General features: G+C 40.0%; 1 protein-coding gene across 2 annotated transcripts in view; it reads left to right on the plus strand.

Moving 5' to 3' along the window:
* The window catches only part of LOC106092960 (diuretic hormone receptor), a 225875-nt gene that overhangs the window by 135716 nt on the left and 63255 nt on the right, over nt 1-26904 (plus strand). For both annotated transcript variants that reach the window (XM_059369414.1, XM_059369415.1), the window contains one exon: nt 13636-13786. In XM_059369414.1, coding sequence (XP_059225397.1) covers nt 13636-13786 — 151 coding nt within the window. The remainder of the gene's footprint in view (nt 1-13635; nt 13787-26904) is intronic.

The following is a 26904-nucleotide window of genomic DNA, read 5'->3' on the forward strand; positions in this document are numbered from 1 at the left end:
GACATCAAAAATTATATAATCTCCTACTCCCTCCAGATCAACCTTCATAATCTGTGAAAGTTTCAAAAAAATCCGTTTAGCAGTTTTTGAGTTTATACTGAACAAACAAATTTGCAAACCCGCTCCCAAATCCCTTTTAGTTAAATCTCACGTTGGACTATATATTCGTTTGGGATTCTTTTGGGTCCCAAGACACTCGGATACAAAATTGTTTGGCATTCTCTTTCCCAATAGCTTTCCTCATTCTATAGAGGCGCGTACAACAGAAATTAAGGAAGTATTCAAAAACATTCCCTTTGAAAGCTATAAGGCTTTATTCAATCAACACTAAAATGATTCACACCATTCGCTGCATATTCGTTGCCTTTGAGAATGTTAGTTTAGACAAACAAAAGATGTGCAATGTAATGCACGGCATTCGTCATATTTGCTTTCTAGGAATAGTGTTGAATGTTGTTGTTTTGAAATGACGTGCGACAATATGCACTATTTTTACGAATGGATTCATAGGCAATGGAAATGGCATTCACACCGTCCTCTGGTCCGTAGAAGGCAGGCTAACTTTCGAAGGAGTGAAGCTAAATGCTTGAAGTTTTGCACAAATGCTACCTAAGTTGTTTGGAATATCGATCTATGTGTTGTTATAGCTGCCATATAAACTGTTCTCAGATTATGACTTCTTGACCCCTAGAGGGCTAAAATGAACGATGGATGTCAAATGAATGATATTATGGAGTAAAAACGAAAATGGTATTAAAATATGAGCTTAAGTACCCATCGGGCCCCTCCAACCCCAAAACTCCCCCAAACAGGCATATTGGATGTTCATGTCAATATGGGGCTCAAATGATTGGTATTCGGGAGTAGAATACGAATCTGGCATACAAAATTAGATCGAAGTATAGGCGGTCACCCCACCCCCCAAAAACGCCCCAAATGGGCATATGACCCATCATGACTATATGTTTGTTCCGTAGAATTAAATCCAAAGTTCGGCCCGGCTGGATACCCACCACCTCGGGTATATATGTAATCCACCTTTGAACAAAATCCGGTGAAAATTTAATGCCTTATGTCCCATAGCAGTTATATCGAAATATGATCCGATTTGGACCAAATACTAATAAATACAAGTCATTGTTCAATTGTGTTTAACAAAATATTGGTCTTTTTAGTAGCTAAATCTAAAAATAAACCGATCTGAACCATATACAAAATGGATGTCGAAAAGCCTAACATAAATCAATGTGTCAAATTTCAATTAAGCCGGATTATAAATGGCATATATATGGCTATATGGCAGCTATATGCAAATCTTGATCAAATTGCGAGACACGTAGAGGGGCTTAACTTAACTCTCTGTCCCAAATTTCGGCAACATCGGACAATAGATGCGTCTTTTATTAGCCCAAAACTTTAAATCGAGAGATCGGTATGGCAGCTATATCCAAACCTGACCGATCTGTACCATAATGCAGAAGTATGTCAAGGGACTTAACTTAACTCGCTGTCCCAAATTTCAGCAAAATCGGATAATAAATGTGACTTTTATGGGCCTAAGACCCTAAATCGGACGATCGGTCTATATGGCAGCTATATCCCAATATTAACCGATCTGAACCAAATTGACGAAGGAGGTCGAAGGGCCAAACACAACTCACTGTCCCAAACTTCAGCAAAATCGGATAATAAATGTGGCTTTTATGGGCCTAAGACCCTAAATCGGAGGATCGGTCTATATGGCAGCTATATCCAAATCTGAACCGATCTGAGCCGTATTGACGAAGGACGTCGAAGGGCCTAAGACAACTCACTGTCCCAAATTTCAGCAAAATCGGATAATAAATATGGCTTTTATGGGCCTAAGACCTTAAATTAGAGGATCGGTCTATATGGCAGCTATATCCAAATCTGGACCGATCTGGGCCAAATTGACGGAGGATGTCGAAGGGCCTAACACAATTCACTGTCCCAAATTTCAGAAAAATCGGATAATAAATGTGGCCTTTATTTGCCTAAGACCCTAAATCGGAGGATCGGTCTATATGGGGGCTATATCAAGATATAGTCCGCTTTAGCCCATCTTCGAACTTAACTTGCTTATGTATAAAAAAAGAACCTGTGCAAAATTTCAGCTCAATATCTCTATTTTTGAAGACTGTAGCGTGATTTCAACAGACAGACGGACGGACATGTCTAGATCATCTTAGATTTTTACGCTGATCAAGAATATATATACTTTATAGGGTCGGAAATGGATATTTCGATGTGTTGCAAACGGAATGACAAAATGAATATACCCCCATCCGTCGGTGGTGGGTATAAAAATTTGGTCCAAGTAATGGGAGGTCGCCCCGCCCCCAAATACCCCCAAATCGGCATATTAGGCGACCATGGCAATATGGGACACAAATGAAAGGTATTTGGGAGTAGATAACGAAAATGGCATTCAAGTCTACGTGGCGCTTTTCCTCCCAAAAATACGTCAAATAGGTTAATTGACCCATTATAACAATAGGGGGCTCAAATGAAATGTATTTGAGAGTAAAAACGAATTTCATATCCAATTTTGGAGCCATGTGTTTGGGGGTATGCCCTAAATAACCCCTTAACTGAACTTCATTTCCGATTATTGCAATATGGAGCTCAAATCAACCGTATTTAGCAGTGTTCAAAGTACGTTTGAACATGAAATCATGTGCACCCATGTGCAGACATGCGTTCACGTATGCACATGACCCACTGTGCATAACGGTACATTGAAGTAAATTCTTAATCGCTGATTCCGCCTTGACTTCATATTTGTTTACCTGGAATTGTTGCTTGTAGCTTGGAAAGTTGACCGTTTTCGCGGGGTCCAAGTGACAAGCAACAACCAAAAAAGATCAGTCTCGTTTTAAATCTCAAACCCGCGCATCGTATTCTCTCCCCCTCAAAGTGAAAACCCAAGTGAAGTGAAAAGTAAAAAGTGAACATACATACAAACATATATAACTAGAGTGAACATTGCAACAATAAACTTTGAAACAGTGAACTAATATATTTAACATTTTAGATACAAAGTGACACAATAACAACCGACTCAAAAACCAAATCTACACTCGACCCACAATTGCAACATCACAACAACCATAAGTGCGGGACACAACATACAACACCAACTAATTCTAATATTGCAAACCCCCCACCTGTTAAATACAATGTCTATCTACTACAATCAACTATACTCATAATTTAAATTTTAATCTACTTACTACTGCTACTTAAATCTATGAATTGTGCTATCTAAACCTAAATATTTGCTACTTAAACACTACGATCTACTTATAACTAATGAATTTAAATAACATAGAAAAGAACATCACAATAAACAATCACCACCACATTTGAATTTTAAACATAAAACTTCCTATGTTTTATTTCGGAAGGCAAAACCCTTAGTTTGACCCCAAACATTTGGTCCTTCGAACCGGATAAGTGGTTTTTTTAAATAATTAAAAAACCAAAAATCAAAAAAAATTTTCTGTTTTCTGCCCAAAAATAATTCATTTTCATTTCAAAAGACCCAGTGACCGAAACACAAAAAATTCGCAACAACAAAAGTGCAGTGACCCACCAATTAAAAGCAAAAGTAATAGAGAAAAGTGCGAAAAAAGGGTTGGTTACACACAACCGTACATACAGACACGTATGGACGGACGGCCAACATAAAACAAGTCACAAAACACATATAAAAGGAATTTGGCCATAGTTATTAAAAGCAACACAAAAAAAAAATAATTTTTTTATTTATTAAGCGGCTTCGGAAACCCATAATTTGTTTTCTGGATTTATTTTATTAATTTCTTGATAAAATAATCCAACCAAAGCGGTATCAAAAAGAAATAAACAAAAAAAAGAATAACACAGTTGCAAAGGTCAAGAAGACTCATACAAAATAAAAGATAATTAAATCAACAGGGTGACCCGAAGAAAATAAAAATAATTAAATTAAATTTGTAATTTGCAAAAATTAATTAAATTTTGTTATAAACCATTAGAAAAGTGTTACAGTGACCCAAAAAACGTAAAGTGACCCGCACAGTGGAACAGAAGTGGAAAAAAGTGGAATTTCAAAAATTATAAAAAATCAAAAATTTTAAATTGTTGAAAGAAGTTTCTTTGTGTTAAAATGAAAAAAAAGAGCTAAAAAATTGAAAAATTTAACAATTTATCGTCCAACCCAAAATTTATGTTAATTTTTTTCTACATATTTTGAAAAATTTTTTTCTCTAAAAATCATAAATTTTTCAGTATTTTAACTTAAAAAACAAATTAAAGTGTTAAAACAGAATTATGGGTTGCTCGATAAATTTGTAAATTTTATCCCAAACTAATTCTTTCTTTTTCTATCAAACATAAAATATTGTGCATTTTTCAAAAAACCCCAACAAAATCAATTTCGTGCGTTCCGTGTAAAAACACAAAAACAAAAAATCTACGCTCTGGGATAAAAACGGAAAAACCCGCTACAACGGTTAAATTCCCAAAACTTCATCAAATCAAAAACACTAAAACAACAAAATCCAAAACTCTAACGACACAAAGCTACAAAAATTGCAAAAGGCGCCAACACACAATTCTGGACCCAAGCCAAGCGCCCACCTACACACACACACACATACACACACATCAAAAAAGAAGCTTCAAAGTGAGTACCATTTTGTTTTTCTATTAAAGTGCGCTTGGGTATTACGTCATACATAACCTTTTTTTCAAAAAAGGAAAAGTTCATACATTTACCCAGCGTACTTTAATATTGTTTTTGATCGTTTTCTGATTATGAATCGCTAATTCGGTTGTCTGATTAATTTTGACCCAAATTAATTTGATCCAAGTGAATTTGACCCAATATAGCAGACCCTACTTTCAAGGCAGTGTGTAGGATTTTCGGGACAGACATCCACGAGATTTTTTGTTGAAATTTTTTATAAAGAAAAGGAAAAGTGTCTAAGAAAAATCGAAGTGCTTTTAGAAAAGAAGAAGTTTTTTTTATCAAGAATTGTTTTTGTGTGAGAAATAACGAAAATAATATTGCGTGCTGGCCTCATTTGTCTTCGAAATTTTAAAACTTCATTCTATTGCACAAATTTAAGTGGAAACGGTCGGAAAGGACTGTGGTTGTTTGTGCAATCCTTTGTTGTTTTTTATACAGAAAGCAAATTGACCCAACGAGTCAAAGCAGTATTATTGTAAAGAATCATCTAGTTCTGTATGCCAAATTTTGAAAAGTGAAAGTTTAATTTTTTTTGGAGAAAAATAAATTTTTTTTTTTTGCAACTTTAATTCGAGCGGAATTAAATTGCTGGTGTATTGCGATTTGAAAGGAAAATTTTTCTTACAATTTTTTGCGGCTATTGTATAATCGATATCATCAGAAATATTAACCTGTTTTTTTTTCTAGTGACCCAGATAAAACATTTATTACGAATTTTGTAAAAAGTTTCAGGTTTGACCCTTAGATATTTGACCCATCATCAAGACACACATTTTTTTCTTCGCATTAGGTTTTTTAGAAATAGATTTGATTTCTACAAATAACCAGTTTTTTTGGACATTTTGTTGTAGATTTTTCCGTGGTTTTATAGTTTTTGAACCTATTTAAAACATATACAAGCCAATTACAAAATGGATAAGAATTTACGCGAAAAATTTGTAAACTGTGTGAATGATTTAGTAGATTTTGAAAGCGTTTACTCCGCGGCTAAGTCAGATGATAATATACATTCGTTAGAAATCACGCGGGTAGAACTCAATTCTTTATGGGATCAAATCAAGAAGGCATACTTAGATTGTAGGGACCGCATTCCGGAAAAGGATGAGACACCTATAGATAAAACTAAACTTCGAAATAATTACAAACAGGCACTAGAAACTTATAAACGGTGTTTAAGCTCTCTTAACGGAGAAATTTTGGCCCTTAACGAGCAACAAGATCAAGAAAAACAGGAGAGAATATCGATGACCCAACAGCGAGACAATAATGATTTTTCACCAGCTCTAAGATTGCCGCCCTGTGACACAGATGTTTTTAAAGGGGGATATCGCGAATGGCCCACCTTTAGGGACTTATTTTCAGCAATTTACATTAACAGTTCAAAATTAAGTAAAGTCGAGAAGTTGTTTCACTTAACCCAGAAAACAGCAGGAGAAGCCCGCGAAATAATTTCCAATGTTCCACTGACCCATGAGGGTTTCGACATAGCGTGGAGAAATCTCGTTCATAGGTACGAAAATAAACGCATGCAGGTAAATGAGCAATTGCGAGCTCTTTTTAATTTACCTTCGGTTTCCGTTGATAACGCGTCAACAATCCAGAAATTACAGCGCACTATAGGTAGTTGTACCCAAACTTTACAGACCCTTGAAGTAGAAACGGGGGGATGGGACCCAATCTTAGTTTATCTTGTGTCAACCAAACTACCAAGAATATTTTTAGAAGAATTCGAAAGCAGCCTAGCAGATTGTTCGTCTCTTCCATCGTGGAATCAACTAGATGTATTTTTGACCCATAAATTCAAGACCCTAGAATCAGTCGGCAATATCAAGCCACAATATTCGAGATATAATCAACCCAGATCGGAGTACGATAAGCGGGAAAAGCGAGTTAATAGTTTTCAAACAAATGTAAATCCCAATTTCAAGAACACGGGCTCAAGACCCAGCAACAACACACAATCACACTATAATGCTCAGAATAACAAACCGGTTTGTCAACTTTGTAAATCCAATCATTCTTTGCGAGAATGTCCTCAATTTCTAGAAAGGTCGATCAACGATCGAATAAACATTGTTAAGACAGGTCATCTTTGCTATAACTGCCTTTCTTCGGATCATGGAGTCAGGGAGTGTAAAAGTCGTTTTAGTTGTAGGGAATGTAGTCAACGACACCACAGTTTGATACATAAAGGCAACCAGAGCCAGTACCCTACAACAGACACACACCAACGAGGCGGAGCACGACCTAGCACCAGTGCTGCCGCTCTCAACACTTTAGTTCAACCCGGTAGACAGGAAGCACGACCTAGCACCAGTGCTACTGATCCTACCACCCTAGCTCAACCGGTTAGCGAATACGCACGCCCTAGTACCAGTGCTGCCGCTTCAACCACCCTAGTACAACCATCGGTATCGCCAAATATACAGTCCACACCTTGTTTAGAAGCACCTTGTTCAACGACTTTGACACTTCAGGAAATCAGACCCACTCCGCAACCCAAAGAGACACTTTTGTTCACAGCAATAGTTCAAATCAAATCTAGAGGACATAGATATGATGCCAGGGCAATCATCGATCCTGGGTCACAATCAACTTTCATATCAGAAAAAATTAGAAACAAATTGCAACTTCCAACAGTTAAGAATTTAATTCACGTCACAGGTTTAAGCGACGCAGTTTCTGAAACATCGACAAAAGCTTGCGTCTTCAATCTTTGCTCACGAGTAAATCCTAGTTTTGAGCTGGAGGTTTGGGCACCAGTCTTAAAGACCCTACCTTCTCATTTACCAACACACAATTTAAGGCAAAATCAAGTTGGAGATTTTGCACACCTTAGTCTCGCGGACCCCCGATTCTTTGAAAGTCGACCCGTGGACATGTTAATCGGATTAGATATTGGACCCCTTATATTCACAAAAGGCGGTACTATGAAATCCTTTGGATCACTTATAGCGCAGGACACCGTTTTTGGGTGGATCATAGGAGGACCCATTACGGAAGACCCTAAATCCGACAGACAAATCACACTTTATAGTGCATCATCATTAGAAAAGATAATCACTCGCTTTTGGGAGGTGGAAGAGACCCCAAAAAAGGTTTTGAGGTCAGCAGAAGATATTTATTGCGAAAATAATTACAAAAATACAACACGACGTAATGAGGCGGGGAGATATATCGTAACTTTACCTTTTAAAAGCTGTTCAGAGATCGGTTCATCTAGGAACATCGCATTGGCACAGTTTCATAGAATGGAGAAAAAGTTGTCTAAGACCCCAGATATTAAAGCACATTATGATGCAGCCATATTAGAGTATTTGGAATTAGGACACATGAGGAAGGTAGACCCAAACAGCGTATACAAGACCCCTCACTACTACTTACCTCACCATGCAGTTATCAAACCAGATAGGGTTACCACAAAACTTAGAGTGGTTTTTAACGCATCTAGCCCAACATCAAACAAGAAAAGTCTTAATGATATCTTACATACAGGACCCATACTTCAGCAAGACCTTGTCGTACAAGTGTTGAACTGGAGATTTTTTAAATACGTCTTCAATGCAGACGTGACAAAGATGTATCGTCAGATCTTAGTAGACCCCAATCAAACAGCATTTCAAAGGATCCTCTTTCGCAAATCAGAAAACCACCCAATTGAGGATTACGAACTCTTAACTGTTACCTTCGGCATAAATTGCGCCCCATTTTTAGCGATTAGGACCCTTCTCCAGTTAGCAGAAGACGTGAAAGATTCTCATCCGTTAGGATCAAGAATTATTAAAGAAAATTTATATGTCGATGATGTATTAGCGGGCGGACACTCCATAGAAGAAGCTACAGCAGCTAGGAAAGAATTAGCCTCCGCATTAGAATCAGCTGGTTTCAGGCTAAGAAAATGGGCGTCAAATGACACACGTTTGTTAAAGGATTTAAATGAAGACATGCTTCTTCCAATAGATTGGTTAAATATTTCCGAAGCTTCTTCGACAAAGACCCTAGGAATTCGTTGGAATATATCAGGTGATAATTTCACTTTTACGGCCCCTACAGTTGAAGAAAAGCAAATGAGCACCAAGCGAGAAGTATTATCAACGATAGCAAAGTTTTTCGACCCATGTGGATGGTTAGCGCCAGTAATAGTTGTAGCCAAGTTAATCATGCAACAGGTTTGGCTAGATAAGGTAGAATGGGACGACTCGTTGAAGCCAGTGACTCAAATGAACTGGAATAACTTTGTGAGAGGTAGCCATTCTATAGACACTGTATCGATACCACGATGGGTTCGGTTTACACCTGCTAGTATTGTGGAAATACATGGATTCTGCGACGCGTCAGAAAGCGCATATGCAGCCACAATTTATATACGCGTTGAACACATCGATAAAACTGTAGACACTTTTCTTCTAGCAGCCAAGACCCGAGTAGCCCCAGTTAAGAAAATCTCTCTGCCAAGGTTAGAATTATGCGGTGCAGTTATGTTGTCAAAGTTAACAAATGCCATTGTGCCTAAGCTTCAATTATCAAAGTTTACGACCCATTTCTGGACCGACTCTACAATCGTTCTAGCCTGGCTACAAAAGCCACCATGCTCATGGAGCGCTTTCGTTGGTAACAGGGTTTCAGAGATATTAGAGAACGTCGGCGGTGAGAATTGGAAACATGTTGACTCAGAATATAATCCTGCAGATGTAGCAAGTCGTGGCTGTTCTCCTGACGACTTAATAGCTCATAATTTATGGTGGACGGGACCCCAGTGGCTCAAATTGCCGCATGATCAGTGGCCGCAAGACCGAGTTAATACAGACACTAATCTTGAAGCAAAACAAGTTAAAGTATTCGCAACAGGCACTTTTGATGACCCTTTGACTCGATTTTCGTCTTTAGCTAGAGCATATCGTGTTTTGTCTTACGCAGTTAGGTTCTGGCGTAACACAGGTTCAACTAGATCCTCACTTAAAATTTCATCGCAAGAAATAACCAGCCCAGAGCTCATAGACACAAAGATGCGTCTTATAGTGGCAACTCAGAAACATTACTTCGTTGAGGAATACAGTTCTTTGACCCAAAAGAAAAGGCTTTCACCTAGAAGTAGTCTTTTACCATTCAACCCCTTCATAGATAGAAAAGGAGTGGTGTTGTACAACCCGGATTGGGAGCCGTCTTCGCCCAGGAGACAGATTGGGGATACGTGTTCGTCGGCCCAGTCACCTCACAGGCAAGAAACCAAAATTAAAAAGGTTAGATGTCACTTCGTCACTTGGAGGGGGAGAATGTTCAAAGTACGTTTGAACATGAAATCATGTGCACCCATGTGCAGACATGCGTTCACGTATGCACATGACCCACTGTGCATAACGGTACATTGAAGTAAATTCTTAATCGCTGATTCCGCCTTGACTTCATATTTGTTTACCTGGAATTGTTGCTTGTAGCTTGGAAAGTTGACCGTTTTCGCGGGGTCCAAGTGACAAGCAACAACCAAAAAAGATCAGTCTCGTTTTAAATCTCAAACCCGCGCATCGTATTCTCTCCCCCTCAAAGTGAAAACCCAAGTGAAGTGAAAAGTAAAAAGTGAACATACATACAAACATATATAACTAGAGTGAACATTGCAACAATAAACTTTGAAACAGTGAACTAATATATTTAACATTTTAGATACAAAGTGACACAATAACAACCGACTCAAAAACCAAATCTACACTCGACCCACAATTGCAACATCACAACAACCATAAGTGCGGGACACAACATACAACACCAACTAATTCTAATATTGCAAACCCCCCACCTGTTAAATACAATGTCTATCTACTACAATCAACTATACTCATAATTTAAATTTTAATCTACTTACTACTGCTACTTAAATCTATGAATTGTGCTATCTAAACCTAAATATTTGCTACTTAAACACTACGATCTACTTATAACTAATGAATTTAAATAACATAGAAAAGAACATCACAATAAACAATCACCACCACATTTGAATTTTAAACATAAAACTTCCTATGTTTTATTTCGGAAGGCAAAACCCTTAGTTTGACCCCAAACAAGCAGTAAAAAACGAATTTGATATCTATGGCAACGTGCCGGTAGCCGCCCCACCCCCAAAACACCGTCTAACGGTTCATATTTACTGACCTATTTTTTTTTTTTTAAACACCAGATCTCGAAGATTGATCATGTGATTCTTTTGACATTTTTATACCCTCCACCATAGGATGGGGGTATACTAATTTCGTCATTCTGTTTGTAACTTCGTGTAAGATCCCTTAATGTGTATATGGTCTTGATCGTCATGATATTTTAAGTCGATCTAGCCATGTCCGTCCGTCTGTTTGTCCATCCGTCTGTCTGTCTGTCCGTCCGTCGCTCTGTCCGTCCATCTGTCTGTCGAAAGCTCGCTAACTTTCGAAGGAGTAAACCTATCCGCTTGAAATTTTGCACAAATACTTCCTTTAAGTGTAGGTCGGTTGGGATTCTAAATGGGCCATGTCGATCCATATTTTGATCTAGTTGCCATATATACCGACCTGGGATCTCGACTTCTTGAGGCGCTAGAGGGTACAATTCTTATCCGATTTTTGCATGAAGTGTTTTATTATGACTTCCAACAACTATGCTGAGTATGGTTAAAGTCGGTCCATAACCTGATAAATCTGCCATATAAACCGATCTGGGGTCTTGACTTCTTAAGCCACTAGAGGGCGCAATTTTCATCCGATATGGCTGAAATTTTGTACAACGGCATCTCTCATGACCTTCAATATACGTGTCAAATAGGGTCTGAATCGGTCTTCAACCTGATACAGCTCCCCTATAAACTGATCTCCCTATTTTACATTTTGAGCCCCTAAAAGTTCCAATTCTTATTCGATTTCGCTGAAATTTTATACATAGACATCTACTGTGGCCTCCAACACTCAATTCAATTAGCATAGCAATTATTTTCTTTTATTCTTTGTTTGTCTAAAAAGAGATGCCGGGAAAGAACTCGACAAATGCCATCAATGGTGGAGGGTATATAAGATTCGGTCCGGCCGAACTTAGCACGCTTTAACTTGTTTTGCACTCTCACATTTACCAGAAACAAAACATGGTTTCTATTGTTGGTCTCGGGTGCCTCAAGGGCCACCCAAAACCCGCCAAATGGTGGGTATATAGACCCATCTCTACAATATAGAGCTCAAACGAAAGGACATTGAGAGGGAAAAACTAATTTGATATCCAATGGAAAACCGCGTGTTTGTAGAGCCGCCCCAACCCCAAAATATCTCCCTTTAATATAAAAATTATTTGGAGTGGAAATTGATTGATTTTGGAGAAATTGATACTCATTTTCAGGACAAAGACCCCAACCTCAAACAGAACAAGTGTCTGGCTGGCCACCCCACCCCCGAAATACCCCCTAATCCGGAAATAATTTACGGTAATATAGGACTCACAAGAAAGGCATTTGGGAGTGAGTAAAAATTTGCCCAGGAACCGTGCAGGGGTAAACTTCTCACACATCAATGAGTGCTTTCCGATAAGTTTAAGTTACAGCTCAATAATAAGGGACCTTTTTTTATACAAGGGTCCGAACGACGTGCCGCAGTGCAACACTTCTTTGGGGGGAATTTTGTGCATGACCATGCATGGCATGGTACAACCTCAGCTTTTAATTTGGTCCGATGTTCTCGCCAGGATTCAAACGCAGTCGTTCAGCGTCATAGACTGACATTGGCTATAGTGGCTCGAATTAGATATCCACATTAAGGTCGTAGTGTCCCCACCCTGAGAGTTAAAGAAGGCCCAGCGGTGCTGGCCCGGTTCGGCTAGTAGCTGTCACATAAACCGAGCTTCTTCTGACTTCTTGAACCACTAGAAGGCTCAATTGAGAAGGCTCAATTGCTGAAATTTTGCACGTAGGATTTTACTATGAGATCAAACAGCCGTTCCAAGTATAATCCAAATAAGTTTATAACCTGATATAGATAGCTGTCATATAAACCCGTCGCCCGATTTGACTTCTTGAGTCTCTAGAGGTGCAATTGCAAACAAGGAATTGCAATAAAGGAACTGGGGCAAACTTCTAATATATCAAAAAGAGCTATCCGATTCAAATTTAAGCTCAAAGATAAGTGGCCTCCTTTTTATAGCCGAGTTCGAACGGCGTGACGCAATGCGACACCCCTTTTTTGACAAAAGTTTTCACATGGCTGCTATACCAATTGGTACAGTACCTCACAAATGTCGCCAGCATTGGGAAGGGATAACCACCGCTAAAAATTTTTTTGTGATGTTCTCGCCAGGATTCGAACCAAGCGTTCAAAGTCATAGGCGGATATTCTAACCTCTGCGATACGGTGGCCTCCTAGAGGTGCATTTAGTTGGCGGAAATTTTAAGCGTGTTATTTATTTATGACCTTTAATAGTCTTAACTAGTAACTTTCCATCTCAATTTGTATCTCTTATATACAAGTCATTCAAAAAACGTGTCAAATTCCATCCATGATGGAGGATACATAAGAATCGGCCCAGCCGAATTGAACGCGCTTTTACTTGTCTTTTGAAATTTGAAGCCACAGTTTAACCTATTTCTACCTCTTTCATCCGTTAACATTCATAATTTTCGCCATTGAAGTAGCCTTGCCAGCAACAGGCCTTAATGAACATAATATCCTGCCGCGTTACCTCATTGGCTCTACCAGGAAAGTGTTTACAAAGAAAAACATGAACTGTTTGCTATGTTAATGTTCATGCTTGGTTTCCGTCTTTTTATTGTTTGATTTGTGTCCGGTATCGTTGTTTGGAATTTTTTTTTGCCCTTTTCATATTTACCATGGGTACTTATTTTCTTTTCCGGTTTCTTTCGTTCTTTTTTTCAGCACAAAGTCAGCGCATCCAGCAATGCCTTGAATGTGCTCTCCTGTCCAGTCTCATTTGATTCAGTGCTATGTTGGCCACGGACAGCAGCAGGATCATGGGCCATCTTGCCATGCTTTGAGGAATTCAAAGGAGTTCATTACGATACCACACGTAAGTTGCCATAGAATTTAAGCGCCATTCCACAATTGCCATGTAAATTAGTCTGGCGGTGTACAATGAGAAAAAAAACTCCTGCCTCCCATTGATCTCACTTTACTGGGTTGCATAATAAATTTTAATTTATTTTTAATTTGATAGGAAATTAAAAAAAAAAAATCACAACTGTGTGACTATTACCAAAGAAAATAAGAAGACGAGTGCTTTTTTTCAAATGTAGCCAATTTAAACTTTGAAACTTATTGTGATGGCTAAATTTTTCGCAAAGTTCTAATTGAGGTAGTGAAACGGCAAATTACCACTGGCTGCTGGGGTACAGCACACCGGGCGCAAGGTTTGTCGCAGAAATGTATCATACGTGGGACTGAGAGAGAGTGAAACGCTGTTGTATTTGGTTTTTATTTGCTTTGATGGAGTTTTAAAGGTAGACGCTTATAGTTGGGTTCTAATTCGGAACGAAAGCCGCTAAAGGACTCGGTGGATGGTTTGACTAGCTGGCGTACCCTAATACACAGTTTGATATTGGGGTTCGGTAACCTGTAGATCTTTGAGGGAACTTTGCTAGTGGGTGTGATCTGTAGCCGCGGTAGGCGATAAGGAGATACATGCTTCGGTAGGCCACGCACTCACTAAGACCTACCCCCTAATACTCGCCACAGTTCGGGCACTCCGTTGGTAAACGTTAGGATTCGGGATCGGAGGATGAGTGGCACAGCTCTACGTACCGATTGGTGGCAAGGAGGAACACCCTAATACACGCCACTGTTCGGGTTTACTGGCGTTCACGGCACTAGGATCATTCCGTTGCTAAGCAAGATATTCGGACACTGAATGCAGAATAAGTCACTCCCTAAGTCACACGGTACTATTCCAGGCTTGGTGGCTAGTAGGCACACCCTAATACTTAACCTTTTCCGGGTTCACTGGGGTTACAGCACAAAGAGGTGAGAAGGCACTCTGTAGGCACTCGGTAGGCCACGCATGCTACGCAGTGACTAGAGGCACTCCCTAATACACGGCACTGTTCGGGTTCATATGCTGTCACGACAGTTGGAGGCATGAGGGCACTCCGTTGGTAAACAGTGGGATTCGGGAGCGAGGGATGAGTGGTATGAAGGCACACTCCCATACACTGTACGACACATAGATTGTTCACAAAGAGGAACACCCTAATACGCCCCACTGGTCGGGTCAACTGGGCCGTTGCTAATCAAGATATTCGGCCACTGAGAGCAAAAGAAGTCATACCATAATAAACGGTACGATTCTCGGCTTTGTGGCTACGAGGCACACCCTAATACATGACCTTGTACGGGTTGACTGGGGTGACGGCACGAGGAGCCGCGAAGGCACTCCTTTCACATAAAACACTGGGCGCGTTGGCAAGGAAGCACAAAGGAAGTTGCTGATTTTTGTAGCCGCGTTTCGCTAGGCCACGCAGTGACTAATTGGCACAACCTTCGGTAGGCCACGCATGCTACGCAGTGACTAGAGGGACTCCATAATACACGTCACTATTCGGGTTCATATGCTGTCACGACAGGTGGAGACAAAAGGGCACTCCATTGGTAAACAGTGGGATTCGGGAACGAGGGATGAGTGGTAAGGAGGCACACCCCCATACACAGCTCTGCACTCCGATTGGTGGCAAGGAGGCACACCCCCATACACAGCTCGACACACCGATTGGTAGCAAGGAGGTGCGAAAGATCACACCGTTGCTAATCAAGATATTTGGGAACTGAAAGCAGAAGAATCACTCTCCAATAAACGGTACGATTCCCGGCTTGGTTGATAGGAGGCACACCCTTATACATGAACTTGTTCGGGTTGACTGTGGTGACGGGTCGAGGAGATAAGAAGGCACTGCGTTGACATAAAACACTGTTTCTGGCGCGGTGGCAAGAAGGTACATTCTAATGTACAGCACAATTCACGTATTTCTGGATGGAAAACAAACCCTAGTACTCGGCACTGTTTTGAGTTCACTGGGGTGTAGGCACGAAGAGGCGAGAGGGCACTCCATTGACATAAAACGGGATTTCGGGCGCATTGGTAAGGAAGCACACCATAATATACGGCTCTGTTGAGATCACTGATTATGACGGCTCTATGAGGCGAAATGCACTTCGTTGGCACACAATGTATTAGGTTGCCCAACAAGTAATTGTGGATTTTTTAAAAGAAAGTAAATGCATTTTTAATAAAACTTAGAATGAACTTTAAACAAATATACTTTTTTTACACTTTTTTTCTAAAGCAAGCTAAAAGTAACAGCTGATTACTGACAGAAGAAAGAAAGCAATTACAGAGTCACAAGCTGTGAAAAAATTTGTCAACGCCGACTATATGAAAAATCCGCAATTACTTTTTGGGCAACCCAATAGTTTGGGTGCGATTGCAGATGTGTTGCAAGAAGGCACAACCAAATTTACTGCACTGTTTTTTCGCGAACTCGAAGCTAAGAGGCAAGAGGACTCTTTGTTTACACTAGGCACTGGGCGACGAATGCGCACACTCTGACTGGCATGAGGCCGTAAGGCACTCTTCTGACTAAAGCTGGCAAACTATCGATAATCGCAAAATTCGATATTTTTTTTATAATAAATATCAATGCATCGATAATATCGTTTATTTCCCATCACCATTATTTCAACAAATAAGATATAGGTTATCAAGATATCGACTTATATAGAACCAATATCAATGTATAGACCGAATAAAACCGAAATTTTATAAAATCAGTTGGAAGTCATGAGAAAAATCATTCTACAAAATTGTAGATCAATCGGATGAAAATAGCGCCATCTATAGGCGCAATGTATCTTAAAGGATATATTCAGAGTCAGAAAGCTTATTATACCCACCACCGAAGGATAGGGGTATATTCATTTTGTCATTCCGTTTGCAACACATCGAAATATCCATTTCCGACCCTATAAAGTATATATATTCTTGATCAGCGTAAAAATCTAAGACGATCTAGCCATGTCCGTCCGTCTGTCTGTTGAAATCACGCTACAGTCTTTAAAAATAGAGATATTGAGCTGAAATTTTGCACAGATTCTTTTTTTATCCATAAGCAGGTTAAATTCGAAGATAGGCTATATCGGACTATATCTTGATATAGCCCCCATATAGACCGATCCGCCGATTTAGGGTCTTAGGCCCATAAAAGCCACATTTATTATCCGATTTTGTTGAAATTTGGAACAGTGAGTTGTGATAAACCCCTCGACATCCTTTGTCAATTTGGCTCAGATCGGTTCAGATTTGGATATAGCTGCCATATAGACCGATCCTCCGATTTAGGGTCTAAGGCCCATAAAAGCCACATTTATGGTCCGATGTTGCTGAAATTTGGGACAGTGAGTTGTCTTAGGCCCTTTGACATGTTTCTTTAATTTGGTCCAGATCGGTTCAGATTTGGATATAGCTGCCATATAGACCGATCCTCCGGTTAAGGGTCTTAGGCCCACAAAAGCCACATTTATTATCCGATTTTGATGAAATTCGGGGCAGTGAATTGTGTAAGGCCCATCGACATCCTTCGTTAATTTGGCTCAGATCGGTCCCGATTTGGATATAGCTGCCATATAGACCGATCTCTGGATTTAAGGTTTAGGGCCCATAAAAGAGGCATTTATTGTCCGATTTCGCCGAAATTTGGGACAGTGCTTAGTGTTAGGCTCTTCGACATGTTTATGCAACTTGGCCCAAATCGGTCCAGATTTGGATATAGCTGCCATGTAGACCGATATCTCGATTTAAAGTCTTGGCCCCATAAAAGGCGCATTTATAATCCGATTTCACTGAAATTTGACACATTGACTTATGTTCGGCTTTTCGGTACAGACCGAATAAAACCAAAATTTAATAAAATCAGTTGGAAGTCATGAGAAAAATCATTCTACAAAATTGTAGATCAATCGGATGAAAATAGCGCCATCTATAGGCGCAATGTATCTTAAACGATATATTCAGAGTCAGAAAGCTTATTATACCCACCACCGAAGGATGGGGGTATATTCATTTTGTCATTCCGTTTGCAACACATCGAAATATCCATTTCCGACCCTATAAAGTATATATATATTCTTGATCAGCGTAAAAATCTAAGACGATCTAGCCATGTCCGTCCGTCTGTCCGTCTGTCTGTTGAAATCACGCTACAGTCTTTAAAAATAGAGATATTGAGCTGAAATTTTGCACAGATTCTTTTTTTGTCCATAAACAGGTTAAGTTCGAAGATGGGCTATATCGGACTATATCTTGATATAGCCCCCATATAGACCGATCCGCCGATTTAGGGTCTTAGGCCTATAAAAGCCACATTTATTATCCGATTTTGTTGTAATTTGGAACAGTGAGTTGTGGTAATCCCCTAGACATCCTTTGTCAATTTGGCTCAGATCGGTCCAGATTTGGATATAGCTGCCATATAGACCGATCCTCCGATTTAGGGTCTAAGGCCCATAAAAGCCACATTTATGGTCCGATTTCGCAGAAATTTGGGACAGTGATATGTGTTAGGCCCTTAGACATATTTCTTCAATTTGGTCCAGATCGGTTCAAATTTGGATATAGCTGCCATATAGACCGATTTCTTGATTTATGGTTTTGGGCCCATAAAATGCTCATTTATTGCCCGATGTCCCCGAAATTTGGAACGGTGAGTAAAGTTAAGCCCCTTGACATACTTCTGCAATATCACACAGATCGGTCCAGATTTGGATATAGCTGCCATATAGACCGATATCTAGGTTTTAGGTTTTGGGGCCATAAAAGAGACATTTATTGTCCGATGTCGCTGAAATTTGAGACAGTAAGTTTGGTTAGGCTCTTCGACGTCCTTCTTCAATTTTGCCCAGATCAGTCCAGATTTGAATATATCTGCCATATAGACCGATCTCTGGATTTAAGGTTTAGGGCCCATAAAAGAGGCATTTATTGTCCGATTTCGCCGAAATTTGGGACAGTGCTTAGTGTTAGGCTCTTCGACATGTTTATGCAACTTGGCCCAAATCGGTCCAGATTTGGATATAGCTGCCATGTAGACCGATATCTCGATTTAAAGTCTTGGCCCCATAAAAGGCGCATTTATAATCCGATTTCACTGAAATTTGACACATTGACTTATGTTCGGCTTTTCGGTACAGACCGAATAAAACCAAAATTTAATAAAATCAGTTTCTTCAATTTGGTCCAGATCGGTTCAAATTTGGATATAGCTGCCATATAGCCCGATTTCTTGATTTATGGTTTTGGGGGCCCATAAAATGCTCATTTATTGCCCGATGTCCCCGAAATTTGGAACGGTGAGTTAAGTTAAGCCCCTTGACATACCTCTGCAATATCGCACAGATCGGTCCAGATTTGGATATAGCTGCCATATAGACCGATATCTAGGTTTTAGGTTTTGGGGCTATAAAAGAGACATTTAATGTCCGATGTCGCTGAAATTTGAGACAGTGAGTTTGGTTAGGCTCTTCGACGTCCTTCTTCAATTTTGCCCAGATCAGTCCAGATTTGAATATATCTGCCATATAGACCGATCTCTGGATTTAAGGTTTAGGGCCCATAAAAGAGGCATTTATTGTCCGATTTCGCCGAAATTTGGGACAGTGCTTAGTGTTAGGCTATTCGACATGTTTATGCAACTTGGCCCAAATCGGTCCAGATTTGGATATAGCTGCCATGTAGACCGATATCTTCATTTAAAGTCTTGGCCCCATAAAAGGCGCATTTATAATCCGATTTCACTGAAATTTGACACAGTGACTTATGTTCGGCTTTTCGACATCCGTGTCGTATATAGTTCAGATCGGTATGAGGTATATGAGTATAAGGTATGAAATTTTCACCGAATTTTGATGAAAGGTGGTTTACATATATACCCGAGGTGGTGGGTATCCAAAGTTCGGCCCGGCCGAACTTAACGCCTTTTTACTTGTCTTTGTTTAATTTAGCAAAAAAAAAATTGAACTCTACCGATGGTATCGATGGGAAAAATATCAATCGATATTCAGGCAACAAATAAAACATCGATAGTACCATCGATATATTACCAGCTCTACTTCTGACTCCTTGGTTGATTGTCACGAGTACTCGGTGCGACTTCCTTTTATATGCGCCAATCCTAAGCTGCTAATGTGGATTTGTCTACGTTTGAGCTAGGCCAGCAGTCGTCCACTTTCAAGTCCCTTTCAGCAGTACAACTTTTATTATTAATAAACTTTATTAGTTACAATTCAAGATCGTATTCTAAACTCTTCCGTGCAGGGTGTTGGTTGATGTCAATCAGTGAGGCCCTTTCAACCGGTAGGTGCCTGCTATAGGGAATTGAGCCACTCGGTGGGGTACAAAATGCAAATTTTGCACATCAACATTCCGCTAAGAAACAGGGGCAAACTTCTCACATGTCAATGAGTGCAGTCCGATTCAAGTTTAAGCTCAATGATAAGGGGCCTCCATTTTATAGCCGAGTCTGAACGGCGTGCCACAATACCTCTTTGGGGAGAAGTTTTTACATGGCTGAGTACCTCACAAATGTCACCAGCATTAGGAGGGGAAACCATCGCTCATATTTTTTTTCTGATGATTTCGCCAGGATTGGAACCCAGGCGTTCAGCGTCACAGGCGGACATGCTTACCTTTGCGCTACGGTGGCATCCGGCCGGGTAGATTCTGTAGATTTCCACGGTATTCGGACAGGTCGAAGTTGTTAAACTTTCTGGCGGTTAAATATTCGGCTAGTGTTCTGATTTTATGGCATTCGGATTGTCTGATATTCAGTTGTCTTTAGGCAGTGGTCTTATTGGAGGGGCTTAGATTTGGTTTATGCGTGCACCATTGGCCTCATCGCTGTGTCTGGAAAGAGAGCTGAGTTAGGGGAGAGGACTGTATAATGTAGAGTGGATGCGAACGGTATTCGGACAGGTCGGAATTGTTAAACTTTCTGGCGGTTAAGGATTCGGCTAGTTTTCGGATTTTTTGGTATTCGGTTGTCTTCAGGCAGTGGGCTTAGATTTGGTTTATGCGTGCACCATTGATATCACCGCTGTAGTCTGGAAAGATAAGAGCAGAATTAGAGGAGGATGCTATGTAATTTAGTGTGGATGCGAACGGATCGCGTTAGCATGCGAACAAGTCAGCGTCAGGTTGCGGACGAGTCGCATTAGGAAGCGAACGAATCAGCGTTAAGATAAGAACAAGTCAGCTTCAGAATGAGGACTAGTCGCGTTAGGATGCGAAAAAATAAGCCTTAGGATGTCGATAGATGCCTGTTCTAGAGAATTGAGCCACTCGGTCTGGTAGATTTGGTATTTGGTACATTTCTAGAGTATTCGGACAGATCGGAATTATTAAACATTCAGACGGTTAAGGATTAGGCTACTATTCTCATTTTTTGGTATTCGGTTGTCTTCAGGCAGTGGGCTTATTTGACAGGCTAAGCATTGCTCTTACCGCTAGAGTCTGGAAAGATAAGAGCAGAGTTAGGGGAGGGGACTGTGTAATGTAGTGTGGATGCAATCGGATGGCGTAAGGATGCGAGCCAGTCAAAGTCGGGATGCAGACAAGCGTTACGATGCAAACGAATCAGCGTTAGGATGTGAACAAGTCAGCCTCAAGATACAGACGAATCGCGTTAGGATGCGAATGAATCAGCGTTATTATGCAAACAAGTCAGCTTTGTGATGCGGGCGAGTTGCGCAAGTTGGTGATGAATCTTCACCACGATTCTCTTACAACCCATTTAGTTATAATCTTCCGTATGACTCGTGAAACACTCTTCTAGGATATGATTGGGCAATCCATTGCGTGTGAGGAAATTTTACCAACTCTTCGCCACGATTATTATGCAATCTATTTTGTTATGGTCGTCCAGAAGATTTGTTTATTAATCTGGAAAGATAAGTTAACTTATCGCGATTGCATTTATTTTCAAGCCTGGTGCATTAAGGACTTGTATTGAATTATGTTTTTCAATGTTCTGTTTTGATTGGACAACTTCCACAACACTAAACAGAACTCTCACTTGGCTTATATGATGACGGGAATTTATATGACGAGTAATATTGGGTTGCCCAAAAAGTAATTGCGGATTTTTTAAAAGAAAGTAAATGCATTTTTAATAAAACTTTGAATGAACTTTAATCAAATATACTTTTTTTACACTTTTATTCTAAAGCAAGCTAAAAGTCACAATTGATAACTGATACAAGAAAGAATACAATTACAGAGTCACAAGCTGTGAAAAAATTTGTCAACGCCGACTATATGAAAAATCCGCAATTACTTTTTGGGCAACCTAACATAATTTTTTTTTTGAGTTTTTTCATAGTTTTTACGTTTTCGATGAACAGATAATCTTGATATGCGTTTTTAGATCTTCTAAACGAAAAACGCGCTCCTCCTTTAGAGTAATTTATAACCAATACGCCAAAACACTTATTTGTTACTCGTTCAGGCGAGTGCGCAGCTCTTCTAGAAAAGTATTTTATTAATCTACCAAAACACTCATTTGTTACTCGCCCACACAATTCTTGCGCCATTCTAAGACACTTCTGTCTTACTTTTTAGCAACTCATATAAGAGATTCGCGGAACACTCTTCTAGAGGATTCATCTTGATGACACAACTCCTCCTCTCCCTAACCCCAGAATCTGCGAGCTGAATCTGGAAATTAACAGGGTAGTCACCGAACATAAGTGGAATTTGTGGCTGGAACACTTGGAGCAATGTACGATTTGCGACGTAACCATGACTGATCCGAAGAGGTGCGACAGGTTGTTCATGCTGGGCAGCGGTCGTATTTTCTTTCTACACGCTCGTAGAAGATATCCTTGGTCTGTTTGTTCTTGTCTTCCGTCGGGCATGGGCATAAATAGGACTGTTGTTGAAGAGTTTGACTATTAGGCGAATTGTGGCTCTCATACACCAGAGTAAAGCTGGAGACAAGGTGTTTCAGTCTCTGACTACGGACAAATCCACAGCCAAATTCATGCTTCGTGTCATGACACCTATGGTACAGTTCGTCACTGTTTGGTGTTTATCGTGACGCCATTTCCGATCCATCGCACTTCCTGTAAGGCGGTAAAATCGTAAACGTTAGGGGAGTCGGTTTTTACTGTTCGTTTGTTTCGCAGAGTATTTTATATAATTTTCCGGGCCGGGATACTGGCTCAGCGCCGCAACCACATGGATTTTAAAGGATCGCACATGTCTCTCTCGATGTCGCGAATCGCTTACTCCATGATCCGACGCTTGCCTCCAGCCGCTCCTAACCTATTTCTTACTATTCTTTTGTTTGGCAGAGTATTTTTTATTATTTTCCGGGGCGGGATACTGGCCCAGCGCCCCAACCCCATGGGTTTTGAGGGATCGCACATGTCTCCCTGGATGTCGCGAATCGCTTACTCCAAGATCCGACGCTCGCCTCCAGCCGCTCCTAACCTAGTTCTTACTATTCTTTTGTTTCGCAGAGTATTTATTTATAATTTTCCGGGGAGGGATACTGGCTCAGCGCCGCAACAACATGGGTTTTGAGGGATCGCACATGTCTCCCTGGATGTCGCGAATCGCTTACTCCGACGCTCGCCTCCAGCCGCTCCTAACCTAGGAGCAGACGCCATTGGTTATTTAAAGTCGCCAATAACTCGCCTTGTCATCTCGAGTATCATTGGCACTCAGTATTTAATTAAGAGCAAGTGCCACCTGACCACTCACTGAGACTCTCCTCTCGAAATCGCTGATTACCCGCGGCAGCATTTGCAGCTACTCCGCATAAAATGGAAGCTTTCCATTCCGGGTGAGTCCACAGGTTGCAGAGCTCAAAGTTCTAGCCCGTGTGTTGCTCACCCGTGTCGTCCGACTCAATGTCTTAATTTTTAAAGGCTGTAGCGTGATTACAAATGACGGGCACACAGACGGACAAAGTTTCAGTTTAATATCGCGACTAATAAATACTGTGGGTTGATTTGAAAAGACAGATGGACAGACGAACGGACATGGCTAGATAGTCTTAGATTTTTATGACGAATATACCCCCACCCTTCGATGGTGGTTATAAAAAGACAAAAAATTCTCCACATATCCAATTAAATTAAGCTGGAATGTTCTCTTATATACACATGTTCCCATATTTAAAATTTTAATTCCCCCCAAAACAATTGAAATTATATCTATTAATATTTCCAGCTACAGCGTTCCTTAAGCTTTCCGATGGCCACAACAACCAATTGCTATCTGTGATACAATATTAATGTGAATATTATATATTTGTTTTAGCATTATGATATCGTAAAGTGTGCAAATGTTTACTTAGATGAAGCGCAGCGCTAAAATCAGAGCGTATTTTCACACTTTGATATAAATCGAAAGTGGAAAATAAATATTTAGTAGCAAAACATACAGGCAAGCAACGAACCGCCCACTCACTCTGGCCATGGGGAATGCCTGCAGAACTGTGGCCAAATATTGTGATTGAAAGGGGAAAAAATGTAAAGTGGGGGTAAAGTTGGGGTAAAGTAGGGACGGCGTAAACAATTCTTGTCAATTTATTTAATAATAATCGAATATTTTTGTGAATACAAACTACTAAACCTCAATGTTTGTTTGTTTAGTAGCCACAGCTAGGGACGTTGAATGCCCATTAAAAATTAAATTTTGTTAAAGCCAAATTTCAATCTTTCCTATGCTTACAACGGACAAACAGACACGCGGACATCATTAAATAATCTCTGAATTTTACGATGATCTATTGGGTTGCCCAAAAAGTAATTGCGGATTTTTTAAAAGAAAATAAATGCATTTTTAATAAAACTTAGAATGAACTTTAATCAAATATACTTTTTTTACGCTTTTTTTCTAAAGCAAGCTAAAAGTAGCAGCTGATAACTGACGGAAGAAAGAATGCAATTACAGAGTCACAAGCTGTGAAAAAATTTGTCAACGCCGACTATATGAGAAATCCGCAATTACTTTTTGGGCAACCCAATATAATATATTCATAACTAGCTGACCCGGGCCCGCTCCGCTGCGCCTTCTTTTACTTATATGGAACAAAAGTTTCCTTGGAATATTTATTTTCGACAACTAAAGATCTTATAGTGAAATACCATGCTACGAACATGGTATATCGCTTGACTAACAGTTTAACAATATAAGTGCCTTTATTCGATTTCTATATGATCTTTATTGGTCTACGAATTTAATTTTAGATGTAAGGTGTACTCCATTCCTAAAATACTTTATAGCAGCCCGATATTCTCACGATATCTGGTTTAGTGGTGTTTTCGGGGGAGAGGTGGTCTCCCAGATACTTGGCCCTGAAAAAATATCAGCACCGTGCTCTTCTCTCAAATGACATTTATTTAAACCCCATATTGCCATTGGCTTAAGAGCAGTTTACAGGATGAGGCGTCGCCCAAACACATGGCCCCAAAATATTGGTTGCCCAAAAAGTAATTGCGGATTTTTTAAAAGAAAGAAAAAAATGCATTTTTAATACAACTTAGAATGAACTTTAATCAAATATACTTTTTTTACACTTTTTTTCTAAAGCAAGCTAAAAGTAACAGTGATAACTGACAGAAGAAAGAATGCAATTACAGAGTCACAAGCTGTGAAAAAATTTGTCAACGCCGACTATATGAAAAATCCGCAATTACTTTTTGGACAATCCAATAGCTTATCAAATTCGTTTTCTAATCTCAAATAATTTTAATTTGAGCCACATATTGGCATGGTCGAAAAATTGTTTCCCTTTGGGGGTGCTTTGGGAAAGGGATGATGCCCTAAATACATTGTCCTACATTTGGATATCAAATTCGTATTCTAATCCCAAATATCTTTTTTCAGTCCCATATTGCGATGGTCACTAAAAAATTGCTGCTTGTGGGGTATTTTGGGAAAGGGGTAGACCCCCGGAAAATTGGTCCCGAAAATGGGTATCAATTCTTGCTCCACCCCCAATACTTATCATTTAAGCCCCACATTGTTATGCCTGATTTAGGAGTGTTTTGCGGAGATTGGCTAAGCCCGAAAAATATATCAGCAACGTGCTCTATTCTTATATATCGATATATCATTTATTTGAATCCCATATTGCCATTGGCCTCAAAATTGGAAAATCGTTTTCTAATCTCATTTAAACTCCTTATTGCAAAAGTCAGCAAATATGTCCGGTTTGGGGTATTGACCCTAAAAACTATGAATTTAGTTCCACTCTCTTTAAGACCCAAATTGTCTTGGTGAGCAAATAAGTCCTATTTGGGGGGCTGTTATGGTGGTGGGACGTCAGCTAGACAGATGGCTCCTAAAGTTGATATCAGATACGTGGTCTACTCCCACATATCTTTAATTTGAGTCCCATATTTCCATAGACGGCAAACATGACCGGGGGGTGTTTTGGGAGATGGGCGGCCACTCAGTGAGTTGGCCTTGAAAATATAAATCTGATTCGTGTTCCACTTTAAAAACCCTCTTATTTGAGCCTCATATTGCAATAGTCAGAAAATACTTCCTATTTGGGTGGCGTTGTGGGTGTGGGGTGGCCCCATAGACACTTTTCCCGAATATTGATATCAAATTCGTGCTTTATTCCCAAATGCCTTTCATTTGAGCCCCATATTGCAATGGTCGTAAATTTGTCCCCTAGGGGGATGTTTTTGCTGAGAGGCGGCCCCCCAAACACTTGGTCCCATATTTGGATACCAGATTCGTATTCTGCATTCAAATACCTTTCATTTGAGTCCCATATTGCCATTGTCGTTAAATATGTCCGAATTAGGAGTGTTTTGGGGCTTGGGGTGGTCCCCCTAGCACTTGATCCGACAATTGTATATCAGGTACGCTTTCTTATCGTAAATACCTTTCATTTGAGTCCCATGTTGTCGTGATTGGTCTAAATATATGTTTGGTATGTTTTAGGGTGGGGCAGCCCCCCTAGGTACCCCATCCGAAACTTGGATACCAAATTTTTATTTTTAGGGTACTATATGAGAGCACAATCATCAACAAGGCCACCTCTCGACAGACGAAGATTACACTATACAAGACACTGATACTGCCCGTGCTGTTATATGGTTCTGAAGCATGGGTACTTGTGA

This window comes from Stomoxys calcitrans, chromosome 5 (genome assembly GCF_963082655.1).
Source record: "Stomoxys calcitrans chromosome 5, idStoCalc2.1, whole genome shotgun sequence".
Classification (NCBI taxonomy): Eukaryota; Metazoa; Arthropoda; class Insecta; order Diptera; family Muscidae; genus Stomoxys; species Stomoxys calcitrans.